The following is a 24,256-nucleotide window of genomic DNA, read 5'->3' as shown; positions in this document are numbered from 1 at the left end:
GTGGTAATGGGAGTAATTAACACACTGGGAGTCATTTCTATGTCCTGGAAGAGAACAGAAAGCCATCAGAGCAGCCCCAGACATGATTGCTCTGCAGGGTTATTTTCCCTCTCTCTCTCTTTCTTTTCCATTGTGCTTGCGTTTTGATTTTTCTTCTTTGTGTTAAGAAAGCTGGAGAGCTGAAATGGTCTTTAAATTGCATTCATGCTGAGCCCTGGCTAGGTAGGCTAGTTAAAGGTCACTCTCATGGACTAGATGGCCTCCTCTGTGGGGTGGTGAGAGTGTTTAAGAAGGGAGTCACGATGTCCCTTGTGGCTTTTTTAACCCTTCTTTTTCCGGTGTAGATTTGAAGAGCTCTGGTTCTGAGTTAAGTTTTTAAAATATGCCCAGGAGGTAAAACTGTGAAGGGTGATTGTGATAAAATGGTAACTCTCCCAGCAGTCAGATGACTTTCTAGCCTGATAGGTCTGAAGTGAGGCTGTGCTGCCATGGTCTTATGCTGTTTATTGAACTAAGCACTTTAGTAGTTTGCTGATATCCCTTCTGAAGCTGCTGGTGGCATTTCAATTGTGTGTCTTGCTAGTGCGGGTGAATTCAGCTCTCCCCTACATAGGTGCCTAGTTTGGGTATTACACAGTGTTTCTGGAGGTGAGCTCCAAGGTTAGCCTTGTCATAAGCAGTCATTCTTGCCTTCCCTGGGGAAGAACTCAGAATGGGGAGAAGAAGGGCAGTGGGCTTAAACTGACTGCAAATCACATGCCCAGGTACCAGGAAACCAACAACCACTCACCTATACAATTGATGGTGAAGGCATGTGCATGTGTATATACTAATCCACTACAGGGAAGCAAAGACAAACTAATTCTAGCTTTATAGTCTGGGCTTTTTTTTTCCTTTGAGAGGATACCCTTGAATCGCAACCCCCCATACCCCCTTTTCATACCCCCTTTCCTTGCTTTTTGCTTGATACAGTTTTTTTGCAACTGACTCCTAGGGAGCTCAGTGCTGAATTTAGATAAGAATTAAGTAACTCCATATCTGTTTTCAAGAATGGAAAAGTTAAGCCTGCAAGATATATCAGTAATGTGAAGAACCAGAGAACAGAAGAATATGTCTTCTACTTAGGTTTGGAGTAGGCCAAAAGCACGTGTGGTTTCACAGTGATGTGAGAGACCGACATGAATACTATATCCCTGGAAACCATGCAGAAGAGGTCAATAGCTCCGTGTCACTCTCAATTCCTAATTTTAAGATGCTGGTCTTCATATGGATGGATCTCTACATCCAAGATAAAGCCTGAAATATCACTGCTTTTCTCCTTGCAGCCAGTCAGCCAGTAATGTAAGATGCTGCATCCCATGAAGTTCTGCCAACTTCAGCAGAACCTAGGTGTGTTCAGCTCTTTGCAAGTCAAAGCCCCCATTTTCGATTGCACTTCCAGCTTCTTCACTTAGCAGAGACCATCTTGCCTTACTGGTGATCCGTCTGAGCTGTGTGGTGCCACTGAAATCTCCCTTGGTAAGAGAATCATAGAACTGTATGAAGATAGAAGCTCTCTGTCTCTACCTTCATCCTAGTTCTTTCAGCTCGGCTTCCTTGGCACCATCCCAGAGTCCTCTCCATCCCAGCAAGGGTATGAGGAAGTGTCCAGATTTATTACTGAGATGCAAATGCTGCGAGAGGAATTAAAAACTAAATTAGCCCCTGTGGTTTTCTCTAGTCTCATGAATTTCAAACCCTCCATGTCCCCTCTCAGTTTTCTGTAAACATCTCTCCATGCATCCTTGCTGAGGATGTTGTGTGATGGGAGGATTTCTGTGTTCCTTTTATCGATAGTGACTGTAGCAACTCACAGTTTTCACATCTGCATTTTTTATTGGAAGGGTTATTTTATTTTTTTTTTGTTTGTTTTTCTTTGACCCTTTGTCTTTAGCCACAATTCATCTGGGGATAGACCAGGCAGAAAGATTTAAAAGCTTTAGCCAAAAGGAGCCCACTGTTCAGAACTGGATGAGTGAATAAATACTATTAATTCCCCATTTCTCTCTGCTAGCAAGCTTGACTTTTAATGTCAGTTATTGAGGGTAAATGTTACTGTATCGTTTTGAGCAGCATATGTCGTAGAGCTGCAATGATTTGATTGCTGTGCTTTGGGCCAATTGCAGGGAGACACATGGATGCAGAGCCAAATTAGGATTCTGTTTACTCCTTCCGAAAACTCTGCTGCTTTGTTAGGGCCTGGGGAATAAAGAAAACAATTGGATTTTGCTTGTTTTACTGTGAAGGGAGGGGCAAAAGTGAGTTCACATGGATCTTAGGTGACCAATATATATTTTTCCTTCTGCACGAAGTGTGGCATAGTGAATGGTTCTGGTTGCGGAAGAGGATGTCAGACTGGGTGGACTGTAAACCTTTCCCATCAGTGTGTCAGTGGGATTTTGAACAGCATCCTGAAGTGGAATAACAGGACCTACACAGTCTTGCACTGGGGTGCTGTGGAAGGGGTTTGCAAGGGAAGCCAGCCTGTCTGAATTAATCTCTGTTCTTCTTTCTGCTGAAAATTACACTTTCAAATACAAGTAAGTCCATCCGCAAGCAATTAGCAGCCAGAGAGGGAGGCAGTGGAGGAGGGAGGACACGGAGTGACAAACCCATCTTCTGCAACCTTTCTGTGCAGTTGGGTAAATAAGCTGCAGAGCAACAGCTTCCCACCCTCTTTCCTAAGCAGGTGTGTTTCGAGACATTTGCAAAGATATTAACCCTGCATACAGAGTGTGCCAGTCAGTAATTATGGAAATTAGTTGGCAATTAGATAATGTCACTCACTCTCCACATACAGCTGATAAGTGGTTGAGAGCCACTTCAAAGCAAGGGCGAGACACCCCTCCCTGGGCTGCTGAGCAGATGGCTCTGACCTGGCATTAATAGTCTGCTGTCAAGTTTAGGAAAGTGTGCAGTGGTCAGGCAGCACTCGCCCGTGGCACTGCCACGGGGCTGCCTCCCTTCCCCGGCTGGGGAGCTCTGTCAACCCTGTGAGTGGGGCGTTTCAACAGTGCAAGTGGGTGCGTTTCCTACAGTGGGTTTGGCGTGTGTGAGATGCCGAGCCGTCTGTTCAGTGTGCAGGTTCCTCGCTGTTGCAGCTCTCAGGTGGGCCAGGGAGGCGGTACAAGCTGTTGGAAGTGCAGTTGAGATAACTTGCTTGCGGCTGTCCGTCATGAAGTCCCTTTTTTTGTAAGATGTTGTCATGCCATGACAATGAGATTTCTCAGCGATAAAATACGTAAGACAATACTCTGGGATTCTGTAGTTTTTGTTCCAAACTGTAATGTATTGCTATGGTAGCAGTGTGCTGTATGAGGCTGCTAGGGTAGTATTTATGCTAAAAATAAAATGGTAAGAGCAGAAAATTATTCATTCTCAGTGTGTCTTGGAGGATCATTGTGGGAATGGGTGAGGCACAGAATTGGTATGTCAGGATTTACTCTCTCAAGGTTGGGATTCAGATCCTGCCTCCTGCTATAAAGGGCACTGAGTCTTCTGAGCTTTTCTTGAAGACCCTGCTACTGTGGTAAGATTTGCTCTCACAGACTTAACTGTGTGACACACGAAACTGGAGTAATGGGAAGCGCCATGAGTCAGGACTGACGTGCACTGACAGAGCTCTGAGGGAGTCACAGATGGCCCTAGCCTGCTAGTGGCTGGGTGTGGGCAGCCTTCCCAAAATCTGAGCTGCAGTGTCTAAAAGGTAGTGAAGCACCCAGCAATGACACCTATATTTCATGGGTTTTGCATTGTCTTCCTCTTCTGAAAAAGAGCTGGCACTGTCTTCTTTCAAAACAGCTAGAAAGGGATTACCTTGGCTTCTCTCAATCAAAACAGAAAGAGGAATTGTCTTGGCTTCCCTCAGTCAACAGTGCTCTTCCTGTTTAACCGTTTCTGTCTGGTTTCCCTTGTTTACTATGCCTTTTGTCCTGCCCTAATGAATTTGTATCGTTAAAGATATTTGCACCACAGAGGTAGCCTACTCCCATTATTGTACTTTTGAAATATCCTAAGGACTGAAGTGACCCACGGAAGCTGATATTTGTCTGTGTAAACAGGGTTTCAGCACCGTGGGATTGGGAGAGATTGACAGGCTTCTCAGACAGGAGTTTGAACTGTGCATGGACATACGCATCTCAGGTTATCTATAGTGTTCACACCTGCTGCTGTGATTTACAGCATCTTTCACTGCTTATCAAAGAGTTGGTCTTCTAAAACAGGGAGAGAAGAGTGTAAGACTGAGGGCTGGTTTTGATGCAGATGATGCGATCTACCCTGCCCAGGAGAATTAAAAGCTGGTGTGAGAGCCCTGCTGCATTGGGGTCTCTGTGGATGGTTGCTGCCATGCTGGGCTTGTCTCCCTTCTCAGCTCAGGCTGAGCACAGAGCTGTCTGATGGAGTACTGAATTTTGCCATGGTGGTAGTAAATGGTTCAGGAAGCTGTGAGCTGCTGGAAGCACATCAGTGGCTAATTTACACACATTATGATATTCTTATTCCCATCTCATCAGTAATTCCAGGCTTGGGTCATCACTTTCTCTCTTACCTTTCTCTCACTCTATTCTTCTCCATAAATCATGGGCTATTTTAGTGGATCCACTAGGGAGCACAGAGAAGAAAGGTAAATGAATGAGAACTACATAATATTTTCCCAGTTAATTTTTCAGGACCCCCCAAAACCACCATGAGCTTAGCCAATATTGTGATTATTGGGAAGACAAATTATTTGGGCAATTGGATTCTGTGTTCAATTTTTTTGTTCATTTTACACCTCTCCTAACACCTCCTTTGCCCCCCTTCCATTTTCCTCGGCCAAGCTGTTAACGATTAAAAGGAATTATCTTCCCTCTGGTTTTGACTTGATTTTATTTGTGTTTATAGCAGTGTAGCCAACATGCTCCACTCAGGCAGCTGCAGGGAACAGGCTTGGTTTCCACTGGGCACTGAAAGCTCACATTTCTCTCCAACTTGTGGGTTTTCTTTTAATTGATCCCTTTTGTTTTCTAAGTGACTTGTTTTTTGTGCTGGCTAAATTTGTCAGACTGACAGCTCTGGAGACTTATGGCTTCTGCAGGTCCCTGAGGCAGGTGAGGATGTGACTGTGTGGACTCTCCCCTCCATTTTTTAGTGATTCTCCTCCAGCTCAGCCTCTGTCCTTACCAAACAGAAACTTTCCAGCACTGCCCACTTCTGCAGTGTCTGTGTGCCTTCTCCTTCAGAGCAAGATGGGCAATGGGGTTGAAAGGTGTCTGCTGTCAACAACTCTCATCGTCCACAGCACAAAACACTTTTCCCAAGCAAATACTGCCTCATAATATTTGTGTTCCAGTTTGTGGAAGTTGTATTCATGCTGACTTCTGTGAGGCTGAAGGCCTTGATTCTCATCGCCTCCTTTCCTGCTTTGTATTTATGTTAATGCCATTCTAGCCATTCCCAGAGATGTTCTTGTGTCCAACCCATCTTTGTGAACAAACACCTGTGTTAATAGAAAACTTACTTTCTTCTTGGGTAGAATTTTCAAAGAATGAATCTAGCTTTGTGCTGCCTTTACTTGTCACTTAAAACATCCTCCTACACCAGGCATAGAGTCACCCACATGCAAGTATGCAGAAGTGAGTTAAATTCCAGTGTTAACAGATGTAACTCACTGAAGGCAGTTAGAATTCTTTGCTCTCAGTTAGGGATGAATTTGGCCTTTTTGCCAAACCACTAGACCAGGGTAAGTGGTTAAGTGCTTAGACAGTTCTTAGCATCTAAACTACAAGTTTGCTATCATCTAAGCTGCAGGTTGCCATATATAACTTGCATAGCACATGTTTCCAGGTTGCAGAGGTCCTTGGTAGAGTCTCTGAAGTATGCAAGACATGTAAAGTAAAAGCAGCTATTGTGTGACAGGCTGACAGCAAGGTTGTCTTCTCTAACACTTCCTTGGTGTGCTAGGAAGCATAATGTAAGCAATGGAATGGGAAGTTTGGATAATGTCTTCTCTTGCCCTTACCAACTTTTGAACTCTAAGGAACTCTGGTCTTTCCCCTAAGCATTTTCATGGAGAGGTAATTGTTACTGGGAAAGCTCCAGCAGCATTCTCAGTAAAGTCAATGAGATTGCACCCATCATAGGGAGTTAAATGATTTGGTGTATTTTTACCTTGCTCATTGTTACGTGTGCAGATGACTTGGTGAGATCTCTATTTTGGCCTCTTACTTTTGAGGACATAGATGTCCTTGATGCTTTTGAGACCTGTACAGCCAATTGCAAGCATGAAGAAGTGTTCAGAGTATCAAGAAATGTAACTGAGTAATTGGACAAGATGTTAGTAAGCTTCATGGTAAAGATGTGGTGAGTAGTAAGATTAACTTTTCCCTTTCTTTTTTTGTCTTGCCCCACAGGTCCTGCAAGCTCCGTGAGTGCCAAGCAGTGAATTATGGGCTGGGTATCCACCAGCGCATCATGAAGATTGACTTTATTTTTGCCCTCTTGAAGTTCACGTGCTTTATGAATTCACTCTCCTATCTCACTGCCATCTCTGTAAAGATTGTCATCACATGTAGAAGACAAGAATTCTAGGCTTGGGCTTTGGCTCTACCTTTCCTTCCTCCTGGAACACCAGTGTCACCTTTGTGTTCTACCAAAACAAATCACTATAGGTTATTTTGCCCTTTAGAGAGTACGCCATCTGGAGAAGTCACTTCATATACTGTGTACTTCTGAGATAAAAGCCTCTGGTTCCTAAAGGATAATTGAGATCTTTCCTTGGGAGGAGACATTTCCTCTTGGTCACGTGTGCTTGCTATCTCGCTTTCCACTTACTCTCCTGCTCTCTGTCACTATCTCTGCTCTCCTTCTCTTCCTTTTGGATTTAACATTTGGTGTTGACTGCTGGGGTTCTCCTCCCAGTAGTGTGGCTTCTGTTTTTCTCCTAGGGAAGAACAGATTCTTGAAACAATGGGCTTCACTCTGCATTCTGTCTACTTCACCTTGAAGGTGAGTCTGCTGCTGGGCTCCTTGCTGGGTCTCTGTTTGGGTCTGGAGTTCATGGGCATCCCCAACCAGTGGGCCCGCTACCTCCGCTGGGATGCCAGCACTAGGAGTGAACTCAGCTTCCAGTTCAAGACCAATGTCTCTGCTGGGCTGCTTCTCTATTTTGATGATGGTGGTGTCTGTGACTTCCTCTGTCTGTCCCTTGTTGATGGGCGCATCCAGCTGCAGTTCAGCGTGGACTGTGCGGAGACGACAGTTATCACAGACAAGCAGGTAAACGACAGCAACTGGCACTTCCTGATGGTCAGCCGCAGTCACCTTCGGACGGTGCTAGTGCTGGATGGTGAAGCCAAGCCAGGTGAGGTGCGTCCACAGCGCCAGTATATGAATATTGTCAGTGACCTTTTTATTGGTGGAGTCCCACTGGACATTCGTCCTGCTGCGTTGACTCTTGATGGTGTTCTGAGTGAGCCTCCGTTTCAAGGATTTATCCTGGATCTGAAATACGGCAATTCTGAGCCGCAGCTCCTGGGCAGTCAAGGGGTCCGCCTGGAAATGGAAGGACTTTGCTCAGAAAACCCCTGTGAAAACGGTGGCACTTGCTTCCTTCTGGATGGCGAGCCACACTGTGACTGCTCAGCCACTGGATATACTGGCAAGCTGTGTTCTGAAGGTAAGAGAATACTTCCCTACTTCTCATTGAACTTTACACAATCCAAAGAGTTAATTTGTTTAGCAGGACTATGACAGAGTTCTTATTCCTGCTGATGGTTGTCAGAGGAATTCAAGTTCCACCATTCTTTTTCCAAATGGAAGTAATGAAATGGGAGTAGATAGAGAGTGTGAGCAACTGCAACAAGTGCCTTTCTGAAAGGATGCTGCACTTGTAGCATGGACAGATTTCCATCGTCTTCATCATTCATTTCATCAGCAACTTATTAATAGGGGTAGAGAACATAAATTGGTAAATAAACCTAAGAAGTACCTTAGGTTAGTGTTGGTAAAAGCAATGGCTGGCTGGGTGAATTCCATTGCCATATGTCCCTGAAAACTGAGTGAAGTATCAGCAAACAGGAGCCATGTATATATTGCTAACATAACTGATTGACAGGACACTGTACACTTACTTGATGTTAGCTGTTGCTAGCCTATGGAAGCCCCATGCTTCCCTTCAATTGCTTGCATACTAATCACTGAATGGCACCTTGATTGTTTTAGCATCCTTGATTAAATTGCTTAAATTGCTTCATAAATTGATCTTACTTAGTGTTGCAAAGGGAAGAGGGATTTGCATGTTTCTGCATTGTTTGGTACTCTCTTTTTGAATTTGAGTTTGAAAGTTTTAAGTCATGCAAACCACATGATGAAGTGTATTTCAGATTTTTCCTTTGGTCTTATCAGTGTGATGGTAATTAACTCTGTATATGCAGGAGACTTAAGTAAGTCAACTGAAAATTCCTGTGTGAATTTGACAATCCCATCACAACATTATTTATGACATTTGGCTTTAAACACCACAGTTTGAACTTAAACCAAAGATGAAACCTGGACAAGAAGTGTCCAATCTCAAGGAAAAAAAAACCCCAACCTGAAATTTTGTCAAAATGGAAATATTTGCAATAATATATTTTCACAACTAACATTTGTTCACTTCTTTTGGCAGTGAAACTAGATTAACCAGAGTTTAGTCTGTACAATATGAGGAGTGGTGAAAACAGTCCTTATTCTCTTGATATCTAAGTAAAAAGCCCTACAGCTCTACCTTTGCAGTTTAGATGGAGAAGCAAACATGTTTTTATAGGAAGGGAAGGTTTGGAAGATAAACATAGCATCCATAAGTGCATTCATTTTAAGGTGATTTTAATCATAACAGAAAATTTGGCTTTATATCCAAATAATACAGTAACAGTACATGAGCATTAGACAGGAGATGTGAGCCTGTGGAGTGTTGAACACCGGAATTCTTCCCTGGCTATTTGTTCCGACCTGATTAGTCCAAACCATTAATGAGCCAGAACTATTTTCTGTGCTTGAGCCATGAGTTATGTGGGGCTGGAGAGACTTCTGGGTGTGACCAGGTGGTTCAGGAGCTGGGCCACTAGGCCTGATCCTCATACGCTTATGGAACAAACACACCTCAGGTCTAAATGCCAGCTATCGTGATAGAAGATTGCAAGAGCCACACAGGCATGTGAACCCTGAAACATAAAGATATAATGCTCTTTCTGCTGCTGGGCTCATGGATCCAGACTCCTTGGGGAGCTGCTCTAGACATCAACAGCATATGGTTTTCAGTGAACTTCTTTGAGAAAGTACTGTAAGTGAGCAAGAATCCCATATACCTGTGGGGCAATTGTGAGAACTCTAACCAGGGCTCAGGGGATGGACTTTCTGCATTTCCTGGGTGGATGGAACAATCTGAAATACATCTTCTAATGAATCCAGGGATATTTTTGTTGTAGACACCATGGATAAAGCAGTGCTATTGTTACCGTTTGAAGCCGTGAGTCACCATTGCTGTTTGTTTCCTGTAGTGATTCATCAGTTTCCAGCCCAACCTGCTGTTAAGGGTGAGCAAAGAAGTTTGTCACGATGTGCCTTCTTAAACAAACATTTTTTATTCACTGTTAGCTGGGGTCGATTCACTCTCAGAGAAGATGCTGTGCAGAGAACTTTTCCAATGGATCAAATGTAGAGATTTCCACAGTCATTACCTTGTTCGGTTCTTCTTGTATTCTCATGTATTACTAAATGGTGTATATTTGGTTTATGTTAGAATTTTATAATCATCCTTGTTTTCTGCCTCCTTTATGCTGTAGCAGTGGTGATTTCAGTGTGTTAAATGCTGTCATTGAAAAATGTTACAGTGTCTGTGCAGATGAATGGGAAAACCAAAAGAAAAAGCTGTTTAGTAAGTGGAAACAAGCAGACAAAGAAAAGAGGCAAGAAAAAAACCAGGAACCGAATTAAGTATAGCTACCTTTTTATCTGAAAACAAAAAGTGTAGCAAACTCCAAAGATGTTGTCTTTCAATTCTGTGAGTGTGGCAGAACCTCCACTGATAAACAGTAGGATGTGGAAGGAATGGCAGAAGTGGTTACAGGCTCTTCCTGTCTGTGGCTTGATTGGCCATTAAACAACTTGTATTTTCTTTGTTTGCTTTTTTTTCCCAAGAGATTGAGATGTTTGTTGTCAGAACTGTTCTCTTTTGTTTTGTTTCCTTATCCTCTGGATATATATATATATATCCTCTGGAGATATGCAGAAGTAACATGGTTATTTTATTCCCAGTCTCACTTTTGAAAAAGACTGCTCTTTTGACTGGGTATCAACAACTCCCTTTTGGGGGGGAACCTTAACTCCATTACGGTATTTACTAGTCTGTAGTCTATGTGCGTATTTTCATTTCATCACCAGAGTTGGCTTTTTTACTGGGAACTGATGGGATCTGATCAATAACAAGTTCTGTTTGAACAGCTAAATGTAATATGTACCTTTTTAATAATGAGTTCTCTTGACAGTGTCCAGGCCATTACTTGGCTATTGAGTGATACCTGTGTCTGCAGATGGTAAAACCATAGCAAACTCATTTATTTTGTGGCCAGAGATAGAAGAAGTAAACAGAGAGTGGAACCTGCTGATTCTGTACTGTGATGGAATGAAACTCCATTTAAGGTATTAGAGGCTACTGTAACTCCAAGTGCAGTTCCAGTTATGGTAAACGTCAACAGAGAACAACCGTTCCGTACTGAGATAAAACTGTGAATCCTGTCCAGAATGTGCCCCCAATGTGCAAAAAAATTTCTGGCACTTCATGTGCACCCAGAGTTACCAGGATTGTGTACATCATGGCAGTCACATACCCAGATGGTAGCTGAGCAGGTACAATTTCTGAGTTTATACAGTGGGAGTGCAAATGCGTGCACTTTGGAAGGTTTGGCTGTTTTGAGTAAAATGTGAGACTATTTTTATTGCAGTTGGAGTAAACTGGTTCACTGAATCTGACAGCTCTGTAGGGTACAAAGGATGGCTGATTTGAGTAGCAATTAATTTGTATGTTCCTGGGCAATGGTGGCATTAGACATGAAAGCTAAACTCAGAGACATCTTCCCCTCTGATAAACCTCATCAGTCTCTGCGGGACCAGGCTGCTGCCAAGAGAATGAGGTTCCTGTAGAATTTGATCATCGCAGATACATTCATATTTCTGGGAAAAAAACCCAAGAAAACCTTCCCCATGCAAATTTTGCAAGCTGAGCTGCTGTAGAAGCCAGATGAGGTTGTTCATATCTGCTCATTCAGGATCATGCTGTCAGTCTGCAAGAAATTTTCTTTCGCTGACACTGCTCTGTATAGAGTGAGCTCACAAATGTGGACAGGGTGAACGTAACACTGTTTGTACAAGTGTGTTTTGGCCTAAACCCTCATCCCTCTTCCAAGACTTCTTCTGGATTTTCTGAGGAAAGGTGAACATAAGATGTGCTTAGAAATGACTTTAACTCTGCTTGTAGTTGCAGAACCAAGGCGTTGATCACCAACTTCACAAAGCACCATGCTGAAGCCTTTGTGTTGCCTGCAGGGGCTGTTTCTAAACGAAGCCTGAATATGGGCTTGATTGCACCTCTTCCCTTGATTACAGAGCAAGATTTCCTGGGGATGCTGCCTGCTGAATGACAGAGGAGCCCGTTGCTCTGTAATTATCACACTTCTAACTGCGTCGGGAACAGATTTTTCTATAGCCCCTCAGCTTCATTTAAAGTGACAAGTTACTGTGGGATTTATCCGCTTCCTGCCTCTTTGGAGCATCCAAGCTTTGGCTGTATCTGAAAGCGCTGCCCAGCCTCACTTGCAGTCACTGTTTTGCCCTGCCAGCCACCCCAATCTTTGTAACACTAGGGGATAGTTTGGCACTTTGCCATGAGCCTGATGCTTGCACTTAATTTGCATATACATTTACATACATTTTGTAATCAGAAACAAATGAACATGACCATAATATTTGCTTCCACTTGTATATTCCTTGAGAGATGAATATAAATTGGTTGTTGAATTCACCAGCAATAAACAGTTGCAGACCCTCCATTTGGTCTTGTGCTCTGCTGTTCTAGAGGACACCAGGCAGTTCTGGCACACACTTTGGATGGGCCCAGATCTTCACTCACCAGTGCAAAACTCTAGAATTGATTGTCTCCAAGGTCTGTGGAGTAAATATTGAAAGGGGCAAATCTGCTGGTTTTTGTCACTTCTTATGTCACAGCCCTGGCCATTGGGCAGAAAGCTGGTAAGAACTCTGCCCATGACTTCATTTTGCAGCAATTCAATTTTCCCCATCTCTTTTGCTTGCTCATTCTTCCTGGTTTAAGTTCCTTTGGTTGTATTTAAAATTATAATCTTTTTTCCAGTCTGGTTAAAATTTTTTTGATGCATTGCCAGATGAGCACCAGAGAAAGATGATGTGTTCAGGTATTAATGTTTATAAAGTGCTTTGTAACCTCAAAGTGCAGTTCAAGCACAATTTGTTATTTTTAGTGATGAATAGTAAAACTGAGCAGGAGCCGCAGGATTTGAATTTAGATCCTACATACTCTTTCACAGAAGATGCCAAGGACCCCACTCACTAAGTGTGGACTTCCTGCAACTCCAGAGCTAGGCTTTTTTTTGTAGTCTCCCCTGCTTTAAAAGGAGGGGAGGTGCAGGGAGATTGCAGGACCCTGTATGGTGAGTGCCATTGATTCAAACAGTGTGGCTGCAATACATGCTAACAGCTATATTATTCTAGTTTCCCTCTCTTGTATTATAGATGAGCTATGGGCTACAATCCTTTTCTGCTGGATTGCGGGTCAGCTGCAGACCTTGGGCAAAAGAGGTGTTAAAGCCCACAGGCAAAGTTTGGACATCTCCTCAGATAAACTGAAGCAGGTGGTGGTTGGCTACAAAGGAGATTGGTGTAAGGTGGAACTGGTGAGGAGTGACAATAATTTGTGGGCCTGGAGAAGATGGAACTCAGGGGAAAAAAACCCCCAGGACGAACATGTTCTTTTATAAAATGTTATAAAAGAGAAAAACCATAGCTCATATAGACTGTTTACAGTAGCTGCTCTGTATTGGTTTTACCTGCCTGATAGAATAAAGAAAGAGTTCTTGGCTCTTGCAAAGAGAGTGGGCTGACCAAGCTTTTGGAGGACTAAATCTGGATGGAGTTTGGATACCACCATTCTCTGTGAGCCCACAGACCAACCTGCTAGCTCTTGCTCTGTCCCAAAGTGTGCACAGCTAGGGTCTAAACTGGAATTTTTGGGCATTACTAAATAAAAATCAAAATTAAAGTAACTAGTCATAATTATGTGAAAGTGAGCAAAGTCAGAAATTTCTCTTTCCAACTTAGATATTTCCAACTTGATTTCTGAAGAAGGGTTTATTTTCCTTTGGTTTTGCCATAAAAAAATAAAAGGAGGAGGGGAAGAGTTGATTTATTATTACTGTATAGACTTCTGCTGAGCTAGGCAGCTTGTCACAGAGGTCAATCAGCAGTAAATATATCCCCAAGCAAGACAGAAGCTGTAGCTTCATCCTTATTCTGGTACAGAGGTGTGCAGGGCATTTGCCACAAGGTAATTTTTTTTCTGTTTTGGTGAAAAATGGAGGGCAGTAATCCTCCCAGATACCTTGAGGATGGTGGAAATGGCGCCACAAAGCTCCAGGGAGAGAATCAGAGGAGGAGCACATCTGTCCAGTGGACTCTGACACTACTCAAAGAAGATGAACCTCTGCACGTCAACATCAGCACTGAGTGCTCCCTGGTGCAGGAGAAGGTGGTAATCCATGTGATGAAATGGTAGAAAGGCCACCTGTCCTGGGCCAACTTCTAATTTCACTTCACCTCTTTGTTTCTTCGCTAACCAACTTTGAACTTGATGGACAAGAAAAGCTTTTTTCTCTCCCAATAGAAAGCAAGGCAACTGCCATGTTATTGCTGTCCAGAGACAGCAATGTGACTTCTGGGTGTATTTGTGTGTCTCTCCCACAATCCTTCATTGCAGACAGGTCCACTGCCATTGTAAACCCACACTGCAGAGCAAAGCAATTGCCCTTCTTCCATCTTAAACAGGTCCAGGAGCTGACAACTGGGTGCAAAACAGCCCAAGGGCTGAGAGAAGTATACATGTGGGGAGTAGGAATGACTGTGGATGTCACAATCTACGTGAGGCAGAACTGGTTTGTATTTGAATGTGTTTGCTCTGAAATGGGGCTGAGACCTGTGTGCATTGGATTCACATTCTGTGCTACTGACACCTTTTCCAGTTATGCTGTGTCAGCTCTCCAGGCCCTGCCTGCATGTACACTTGTTCACCTCATTATTCTGAAAAGAGACCAAGGTATAACATGTAAAGAAAGTGGAGCAGGGCAGCAGAACTTGAATGGTCTGGTCATAAGAGTGTTAGCACCTAAGAGGCTGATTTCCATTTCTGCCACGGTCTTTCTCCGTCCCTGGAGTGATTTGCTGGCAGACTAAAGGACTCAAGACTGAATCAATTGACCTTTCTTTGCAGAGGATATGTACCTGGTTACCCTCAGTGTCTCAGTTTCCATATCTGAAATATGTAGCCAGTGGGGCTTCCTGTACTCCAGGTATTAAGAATCCCATATGCTTCTGTATGACAGTGATAGAGACATATAAATCTCTTGGCATGACAAGTAAATGATGATAATGCATGAACACCCAGCAGAATGATGTGGTTTGATTGTCAGTTTTTTAGCCAGGATATGCAGTTAGAAATTAAGGTAGTTTTCCTTGTTAAGTGGCCATCTTTGAGGAATGCTCCTCATCTTTCTTTTCAACAGAAATCTCCCAGTTTCCTCCTACTCTGTGCAGTGTCCCACTGTGAATAAGCAGTCCAGGCTGCAGTTGTGCTGGCAAAGACAAGAGCCTGAGCAGCAGTGTAGCCTCTTCCCTGTCGGTGACATGGAGCAGATGCTGCACTGCAGGGTGCTGATACAAGCAATGGGAGTAAGAGAGCTTTAGACTTTTTTTTTTTTTTTTGTATCTGACCCATGTAGTCCACTGACTTCCCCCACATGTCCTCTGCTGTGAACCTCAGATGCTGATCAGATGCTTTTCCTTGTACAGTGGCCCACCTCTGCTTACCTGCCAGCACTGTTGCTCTCCCTGCTGTGGCTGCTAGTTTCAGCCTGCCCCTTTCACCCTCCATACTCAAGACTCACCTTGACCTTGTGCTGTCAGGGAAAGCAAAGAGAGCATAAAAGGCTACCCAAGCAGAATGGCAGAGTTTGCACTTCCTCTGTTCCTCTATGCATGAAAAGCAGGATAGCAAAGAAAGCCCATTGGATTGTTTCTGTGTTTAATTAGCACAAAGCTGGCAAGTGTTTTGTGGTTCTAAGGCACTGAAAGGGTGGGTAAAAATCTTTCTTTTCCTGTTAACTCTCATCAGAGCTCTTAACTGCTTATTAGATACAGCAGGTGTATTTGTAGCTGGTCTGCAGCTTGCAACATAGGGCAAGAAGGAAAGGTATACTTGGCTCTCAGAATTTTGCTCTTCCTCCTCTTATTCATGGAATTTGACCAGTTAAGTAACCTGAGTGAATATAATGGACTGGTTTTGGCTCTGAGTATTTGGCAAGAGACCTTTATCAGAAGAGAAAGAAGCAGCTCCTTGGTAGATGTAGAAATTTGAGCTGTAGGTTAAAACCAGGCTTCAATCTCTAATAGTGCTGGCAGGCTCCATAGTTTGCTTGGCTGCTGCATTTATTCAGAAGCGTTTCTTGGCCTCTGTAGTCTCTTGGGTGGATTTTCATTTCTTTGTGGTTTGTTGCCTTAGTACTTGAGAAAAATGACACTGTCTGGGTTTTCCAAACCTCTGATGTGTCTCCACAGGCATGTGTTTGATTTTCTGGTTATTCCCGCTGCGTCCATCTTACAAGTCTGGCTTTCAGGGTCAGAGTGCCTCTCAGTACCTTTCTCCTCAAGGTAACATAGGAGAAATCCTCGGAACTAAAGGCACGTTTCTCCACTGAGGCTGGTCAGGAACAAGAGCTGAGGAATGGCTAGCCGGTAAGAGAGTGGCTAGTGTTGTGATCTGCAAATTTCATAGTTCAGTTGTGTTTGCAGCTGAATTCCTTAAGCTTCTTTCTGTATGGGGTTGAAATTGCTTATATTCCCCAAAGAATTTTTTTAAATGGTGAAGAAGTGTGTGGAATCATTCCTTAATAACTTGCTGATTAAAAAAATAAAAGAAAAAAGAAAAAGGTGAAGTTTGTGAAGAGGAGAGGAGATAAAATTTATTGTCTAGGACTACCTAAAAGTAAAAGCTGGGAAAGTAACCAGATTTTTGGTATTTTTACTTCTGTATTTTGCCTTTTCCTCTTTGGCTTCTCTGAGACCTGCTCTGGGACTTGGTGTGGTAGGAGGCAGGGGTCTGTGCAAAGGAACTACCCTTCATGATGTCTACCAGACCTCTGGTGTAATGGGACATCTGTGTAGGTCCTTGTAATTCACATAGCTTTAAGGAAGATAACAGGAGATCAGTGAACGTAAAAAATTATGGATGGATATATTGCCATTGTGAAGCGCTAGCATTGCTGTATAATGCTCAGGACAACCAGAGCTAGAGGAATGTTTATTTTAGTGTCAAAGATGGGGCAAAACTCATAGAGGGGTATCTAGATGAAAATTTGCCAGATTAGGTACTGGTAGCTGTGTGAGCTTGGAATTTGATGATATTGTTATGACTATAAGTTTATTATTGTGTAGAAGACCTTTTGAGTAAGCATGGGATGCTGCAGAAAGTGGCAAAATCCTCTTTCTTCAGAGTTCCTCTAGTGGGCACTGTGTTGTTGGAGATTGATTTTTTTTTTTTTTTTCCCCTTCACTGGAAAAAAAAACCCAGTAGGGCTCCAGTGACCAATTTGTAGTGTAGCTTGCTGGCTGCCTCCTACTAAATTTTCTTTTCCTTCATTACTTAAGCTGAAATGCTCAATTGTGTCTCAACTGCAGCAATGAACACACCTACAACAAATTTCCAAAGCTTCAGATATCAGGCCTATATACCTATATGCATTATCTCTACTTTGCATCTGACACAGAAATGTGTCTTTAAGGCAGTTGGGTGTTTGCCTGCCCTTTCTTGTGGCATGTTTGAATGAAAGACATGTGATATTACATTTTGACCGGCTAAGACACGTCAGAATCAGACAGATTGAAAATGTTTTCTGCGTGAGAAATTGTGGTTTCATTCAGATCAAAATATTTAGGAAAAAAACCCCCAACTGATTTGGATGACAATCTGCAGAAAAAAGCAATGTATTTTTAATTTGTAGAATTTCTTAATTCTGATTTTTTTAAAAAAATGTTATCTATTGTAGCTTATTTTATAATTTACTGAGATGATTAGCCCTAATATGGATCTACTACTGATGAACTGCAAGATACCACAAAAATGTTGAAGTGTTTTAAGGAAAGGGCATGTACTCCCGCACTGACCAAATGGCATTAATGAAAACCCATGGACTCAACCCCACCATGCATCACCTGTGGGAATTGTTAGGTTTGGAAGTGCAGGCAAAAGGAGACCTAAGCATAGGTTAAACTTAACCAGAGAGGAGAACAGAGTTCCAGTTTGCAGACAGCAAGTGGAGCTTGGAGCACAGGCAGAAAGATGACCAGATTGGTGCCCTTTGAAGCCTTCCAGAAGAGAAGAGTGGTGTGAAGCACTGTTATCATTTCAGTTCGTTGGAAGTGACAGCTCCATAGGTACTGCTGTCTATCAAGAGCTCCACTAAAAGAAAGGCTTGGGGAATAATTTTGAGTGGGCAGCACTCGAGTGGGCTCTTCCCAATTGACTTCTAACACGTATGACTGAAGAGTGCAGTCTCTCAACAGAGACAGTGAAGGCAGCAAGGCTGAGTATATTAACAAAGAACCACAGCTACTGATTTGAGAGGCTGGGATTGTCAGCAGTTTGGTTTTTAGCTTTCTAGCATGTTGAACCGAAGTAGTTTACAACGTAGCTGGACCTAACGACTGGGCAGCAGGCATTCCCAAAGAAGAGCATAACAAATACCTCTCTGTGCAAGAAAGGCTCTCTGAGATGCAGCCAGCCCAAGCTGAGATTTGGGCTGGATAAGTAAGGCTCTGCCTATGAAAATCGCTTGGGTGCTGCACCAGTATGGCGTGACAGTCATTCTTGAGCTGTGGGATGTTTTCCCTGTCATTGCCGCTGCCAGTGTGGTGACTCCCAGGTTGCCCGAGGCAAAAGATAGCTAAACCGAAGTACAAATCCTCTATCCCGGGAGAACAATTGGCTGTGATTTCAGACCTCATTTGTCAGTGGTGTTTAATTATAGCCCTGCCACCACTTACAGTGGAGGTCACTGCTGTATTGTAGGTCTATTTAGTGCTCCCTCTGGTCTTAAAATCTATGAATCTATATCACACTATTTTGGGGCATTTGTAACAGTCTCCACTAGTTTTTTTCCAGACCTGAAATTGCTTAAGTTTCCTCCTAGTTAACTGACAAAATATTGTTGTTGGAAAGCTGACTAAAACGATTTGAGCCCCTTTTCAGGTCTGGGAGTGAAACAAAATGTAGGTTTCATCTGGTTTAATTTCTATCCTTACAGTTGCCCAGCTGTTTTTTCCTTGTGCACAGCTCTGCTGCAACATGGCCATGTGAATTATTTTCACTTGCAGATACTGTGTCATCAATAAGCTGTTCTGTAGTAAAACTATCAAATGTAAAGATCATTGTATAAAATGTTTCTAGCACATCTGGTCCCATAAATAGTATTCAACTTAAAATTAACTTTGTACACCAAGCACTCTTTAGTCAAGCAAAGCTTTCACTCATCTGATGAAAGATGTTCTTAACTAAGAGCTAAACACAAATCTACTTAGATTTGTTGATCTTGTCAGTTAAAAAGGTTACTTTTAAGTCCCATTTTGAAAAGTGATTCAGGAGCCTTGAAGCCTTGTGACTGGTCTGGAATTCAAAATAGTAATTTTGATAATTTTACTTTCATATTGTATTTATTTCTGTCCTTTTTCACCTCTAAAGATTTGGCCCAAAGAGCACATTCTTCTAAGAGATTCTTTCCTTGCCTGTGTTTGCCTTTAATAATTTCAATGATCCGATACTGAACTAAAAGCAAGACCAATCAAATGTTCTTCTTTTAAAACTGAGTGAAGAAGGAATATTAATTGCAAAAATTCTGCTTAAATGTGATGTTAAAGTTGTGAATTTAAATGGTAATACCTGCTACAATCAAAATGCCACATGGCATCCATTCAAACGTGCTTCAGGCATCCTGCACTTGAATTGTGTGCAAGGCAGGAAAATAAAACAGCTAAAACGCTGTCAGGTTAACAATAAATTGTGCATACATGTGGCACATTTCATCAGAGTATTCCTAAACATCTCACAACTACTGATAAATCAGTCAGCCTTCACATCACTCTACCACACTGTGAAATGCATGCTATCTCCATTTTACTGATGGCAAAACTGAGAGGCAAGCAGAATGAGAATTACTGAAGGGTATCAAGTCAGACGCTGCCTGAGATGGAATTGGAATCCAGAATGCTAAATCCTAAGTATTAAACAGTGTAGTAGTTTATCTAGTTTTATCCAAGTGTGCTAGAAAAGCCACAAAATACTGTGGTTTACGTTGAATGTGAAGCTAAAAACAGAGCATTGGATTTTAGGGATTCTTGTAAAATTTCAGTTGAAATTCAAAGAAATACCTCTTTTTATTCTTTTTGGTGAATTGGATTTTCCATAACCAGGAAGTTCTGCCTTTGGGACTGTTGTCTCATAATTTTGTCAGCTGAAACCACCTTGAACCACCTTGTTCTGTACCTTGTGCCAGTTGGCAGCACTACTTGGGCTATGCTTTATGGATTCCCCTGTTTAGTGTTTTTTTGGAGTTAGTAATGAGGAAAAATAGACTTGTAGCAATAAAAGTTTTAGCTGATTTTTCCCATCTGTGGTTTATGCATGCTCTGATACAACTTTTCAAGACCGGATCCAGTTCCTCTAAATGTTTCCAATAGAGAAAGGTTTGTGATTTCACTTTAAATACAAAAATGAAGGACTAATTTCAACTATTTGAATACTTTACTGAACATACCCTTGGATGGAAGGTGATAGGGGAAAGTGTATTGTGGTTTTATATATTCCCTCCCTTCTGAATCTCTGCAAACCTGCCAAGGTCATCTTCAAACCTGCAAAGGTTATCTGCAAACCTGCTCTTATGTAACCTTCTCTTTCTGTCCAGCCTTCATTGTCCATAGAAACAGTAAATTTTACTGGAAACTTTGTTCCAGAGTGGAGTGGCTCCAATGGACCGCTGAAGTGCTGAACTTCCAGCTGAATAGAACTGGTTGTATAGAAGGTTGCTCATATGTGATGAAGAAAGAAGAGTTTTCGATTTGACTTTTTTGTTTTGTTGGTTATTTTCATAGAATCATTTAGGTTGGAAAAGACATTTAAAATCACCAAGTTCAACTGTTAACCTACCACTAAGTGCTACTTCTACACATTTTTTAAAATACCTCCAAGCGATGGTGACTCAACCACTTTCCTGGGAAGCCTGTTCCACGTGGAAACTGCTTGGCAACCCTTTCTGTAAAGAAATTTTTCCTAATATCCAACCTGAACGTCCCCTGTCACAACTTGAGACTGTGTCCTCTCATCCTATCACTTGTTACTTGAGAGAAGAGGCTGATCCTCCCCTAGCCCCAATCTACTTTCAGGTTGTTGTAGAGAGACGTAAGGTCTCACCTGAACTTCCTCTTCTACAGGCTTTTCCTCTTCCCCAGCTCCCTCAGCTGCTTCTCCTAAGACTTACTCTCCAGACCCTTCACCAGCTCTGTTCTCTGGACACGCTGCAGCACCTCAGTGTCCTTCTTGTAATGAGGGGCCCAGACCTGAGCACAGCACTCGAGGTGTGGCCTCACCAGTGTTGAGTATGGGGGGACAATCACTTCCCTGGTCCTGCTGGCCACACTATTGCTGATACAGGCCAGGATGCCACTGGCCTTCTTGGCCACCTGGGCACACACTGGCTCCTGTTCAGCTACTGTGAACCAGCACCCCCAGGTCCTTTTTCTCTTTGCTGCTTTCCGACCACTCTTCCTCCAGTGTGTTGTGATGAATGGGGTTGTTGTGATCCAGATGCAGGACCTGACACTTGGCCTTGCTGAACCTCATACCACTGGCCTCAGCCCATCAATCCACCCTGTCCATATTTCCCTGCAGATTCTTCCTACCCTCCAGCAGATCAACACTCCCACCCAACTTAGTGTCTTCTGCAAAGTAAGGCTGCACTTGATCCCCTCATCCAGATCATTGATATAGATACTAAACAGAACTGGTCCCAATACTGAGCCTTGGTGAACCCGACTTGTGACCAGCCACCAGCTGAATGTAACTCCGTTTACCGCCACTCTTGGGTCTTGGCCATCCAGTTTTTTACCCAGCAAAGGGTACACCTGTCCAATCATGAGCAGAGAGAAAATCACATGGAAAAATGGATTCCTGAGAAGACCGTTACTTTTATTATCTCTACTCTCTTTGAGCAGCTTAAAAAAATATTTTTAAGAGTTCTTTCTTCTGTGTTTGTTCCCCAAAAATCTCTTCTTTAGACACTAAAAATGGTTCCAGAATGCTCCATTTCTAATGTTACCCTTGAAAACAAAGTTGCCTGGCAAAGAACAGTTACCCAAGTGAGCAGCAAGTTCAGCGTGGAATGAAGATGGTGGCAGATGGGGCATGATGACCTTGTGCTTATGTTGGAAACAATAGCATAATGAGAAAACATGAGTAGATATTCTTTAGCCCAAAAATGCTCTCTTATTTTCTATGTAATTGTGGTAAACTGCATTTAACCATGCTGTCCTCCAGCAGATACTCTGTTTTACTGCACAGCATACAGGAGTATGAGTAGGACTCTTCTGCTCAAGGGTAACTAACAGTTCAGACTGGTATTTATTATGGAAGCTGTTTAAATTAAATTATTTAAAGCTGTAAGCACTACGTATGAATTATTTTAGTGCAGTACACAACAATTTAATTGTTGATGCTGTGAAGAACCACATCACTGGAATTCCTTTATGTCTGTAATAAAACTCACCATCAGAACTAGGCCAGAAGGAAACAGATCTAAACTAACAGGCAATCCCAAGATCAGGAGTGACATTTGTTGGTAGCGCTGTCAAACTGGATCCCAAGATACTCACAGAAAAGCAAGTGGCCAGTCCAGACTCAGATATAATTGTAGAGCTATTATCTCCATGATGGATGCTCGGAGAGTGATGTGCAGACCTGTGACTATGTGGATCTTTTCATTAAATCTTTCTGTCAGTCTTTCCTAAGCCAAAACACACCTAAACATCAACACTCCAGCTGTTCTTTTCTCAGAGAAGAAATATGAGCTGATTTTTGTAGCTGCTTATGGTTCTGCTGCTTTTCACAGCTTTTCCTCCAGCCTGATTGTCCCATCCAGGCCTGCCTCTGGCTCTGTTTGCCTTATCACTCTAGTGGGAAAAGGAAGGAAGGAGTAAGTGCTCTGACTTTGGCATTGATCTTCATTCTTCTTGCCCCCAACCCTAAAGTGGTAGATGGAGGAAGCTGATTTCAGGGAAGGGACGTGCAGTGAGAGAGATGACAGATGATGTGAGGAGAAGGAACTGTCAAGATGATCATGGCTAGCAGGGGAAGAGCCTCCTGATTGTGACTTGCCAGGCTGGCTTTTGCGTACTGGCACTGGGAGGCAAAGCTGTCTTTCTGAGGCAAAGCTACGGGAGGCTGGGGGTTGGGCTTTGCAACTGGAGAAAAAGAAAACGAATCAGCAAGGGAAAACCCAGTCCTGCTGTGTGTTTGTAGTGGGAAAGCTGTCCAAGCATGGAAAGCTGATCAGCTTTCAAGGCACTCAGTTGGAAGATAAAGCTGTATTTCCACGTTTGCATTCTAGTATTTGTCTTCAGCTAAGTGGAATGTCCACATCTTTGAGGATCTCTTCCTTGAACATTGTCTAAACCTCCTTCCTTTTGATATCTGATTCCCTTGCTGGAATTTGCCACCTGATTCCAGAGCACACTCTTCACACCTTCCTAGCCCTTGTCAAATGTGTCCCAAGAACTTTGCTAGGTAAAAGAAGAATGCAGTGGTGCATGAATCTTCCTATTCCTACAACAGTCTTCCTTTTTTTTCTCATTCCTTTGCTCTTGGCTTTGGGGAGTGAAGTCTTCTAGATCTTCAGATGTCAGTATGGATCCTATTTGGCCTACACATTCCTCATGAATGAAATTAGAAGAGATGTAGGAACTTTGAGTCTCCCTTTCCTTTAATAGGATGATGTAAAGGTGGTGTGACCTTCTTCCATTTCCCTCCAGGACTTAGGACAGAGAACTAGATAGTGGAACATTGCTAATGCACTCAAACTAAACTAATTTCTGAGAAAATACTCATCTCTCTTATCTCCAAGACCATCTGTCTGAACTGACTCCTCCTGACCCCTCTGGATTCAAAGCCCTGCCAGTTTTAAGAGCTCTGTATTTTCCAGGGTTAATCATTATATGGGATGAACACGACAGGCTTCTCTTCTGTGTGTGGGAATTTCAGAAAGGAGCAGATGCCCAACTTGTCATTCTCCACAAAACAGTGTAAATTGCAAGACATGAGGTAAAAGCTCCATCTGCTGGAGCAGTTTTTGAAGGTCCTACTGGAGATAAGCTCTGGTCTCCTGCTCCCAAATGAGGTGGCTTCATTCAGTGCCTGCTGTAGCAGGAAAGGAAAGACTGATGTGGAAACTATAGCAGGCAGAAAACAGCCAGGGTTGGTGTCACTCATGGTCTGACACAGCAGCACCAAGGCTGTCTTGGTCATCACTGGTAGTGGAGCCAAGTCCTGTATTTTCTAAGATGAGTGCAAAACTCCTGCCTCAGACCTTGACAGGAATATCCTAAAGTTGGCCAGTATCCAGCAAACCAATGATACTCTCTGTGCCATGAGACTGCACTGCTGAGTGATCTGGAGTCAGTAAAAAGGTGGTGTTCATTGCATTTGAGACAATGGAAAATGTCTTTCCCTACTGGTGTGGAGGAAGACTGTGAAGAGTAAAACCTAGTGACAAAGCAGTACTAATGCTCACTTGAGACCTCATAGCTGTAATTCAGGACAGAACTGAGTGTTCTGAAACATAAGAAGGCCCAACTTGTC

At 42.8% G+C, this 24,256-nt stretch overlaps 1 protein-coding gene across 28 annotated transcripts in view; it reads left to right on the top strand.

Annotated features, from left to right (window-relative positions):
* Window positions 1-24,256, top strand: part of NRXN3 (neurexin 3) — a 985,201-nt gene that overhangs the window by 48,968 nt on the left and 911,977 nt on the right. For all 28 annotated transcript variants that reach the window (XM_048307857.1, XM_048307861.1, XM_048307848.1 and 25 more), the window contains exon 2: window positions 6,432-7,696. In XM_048307857.1, coding sequence (XP_048163814.1) covers window positions 6,988-7,696 — 709 coding nt within the window. In that variant the 5' untranslated portion in view covers window positions 6,432-6,987. The remainder of the gene's footprint in view (window positions 1-6,431; window positions 7,697-24,256) is intronic.

Source organism: Corvus hawaiiensis, chromosome 6, assembly GCF_020740725.1.
Source record: "Corvus hawaiiensis isolate bCorHaw1 chromosome 6, bCorHaw1.pri.cur, whole genome shotgun sequence".
Classification (NCBI taxonomy): domain Eukaryota; kingdom Metazoa; phylum Chordata; class Aves; order Passeriformes; family Corvidae; genus Corvus; species Corvus hawaiiensis.
The sequence above is the reverse complement of the archived record's forward strand: the minus strand, read 5'-3'. Positions and strand labels throughout refer to the sequence as shown.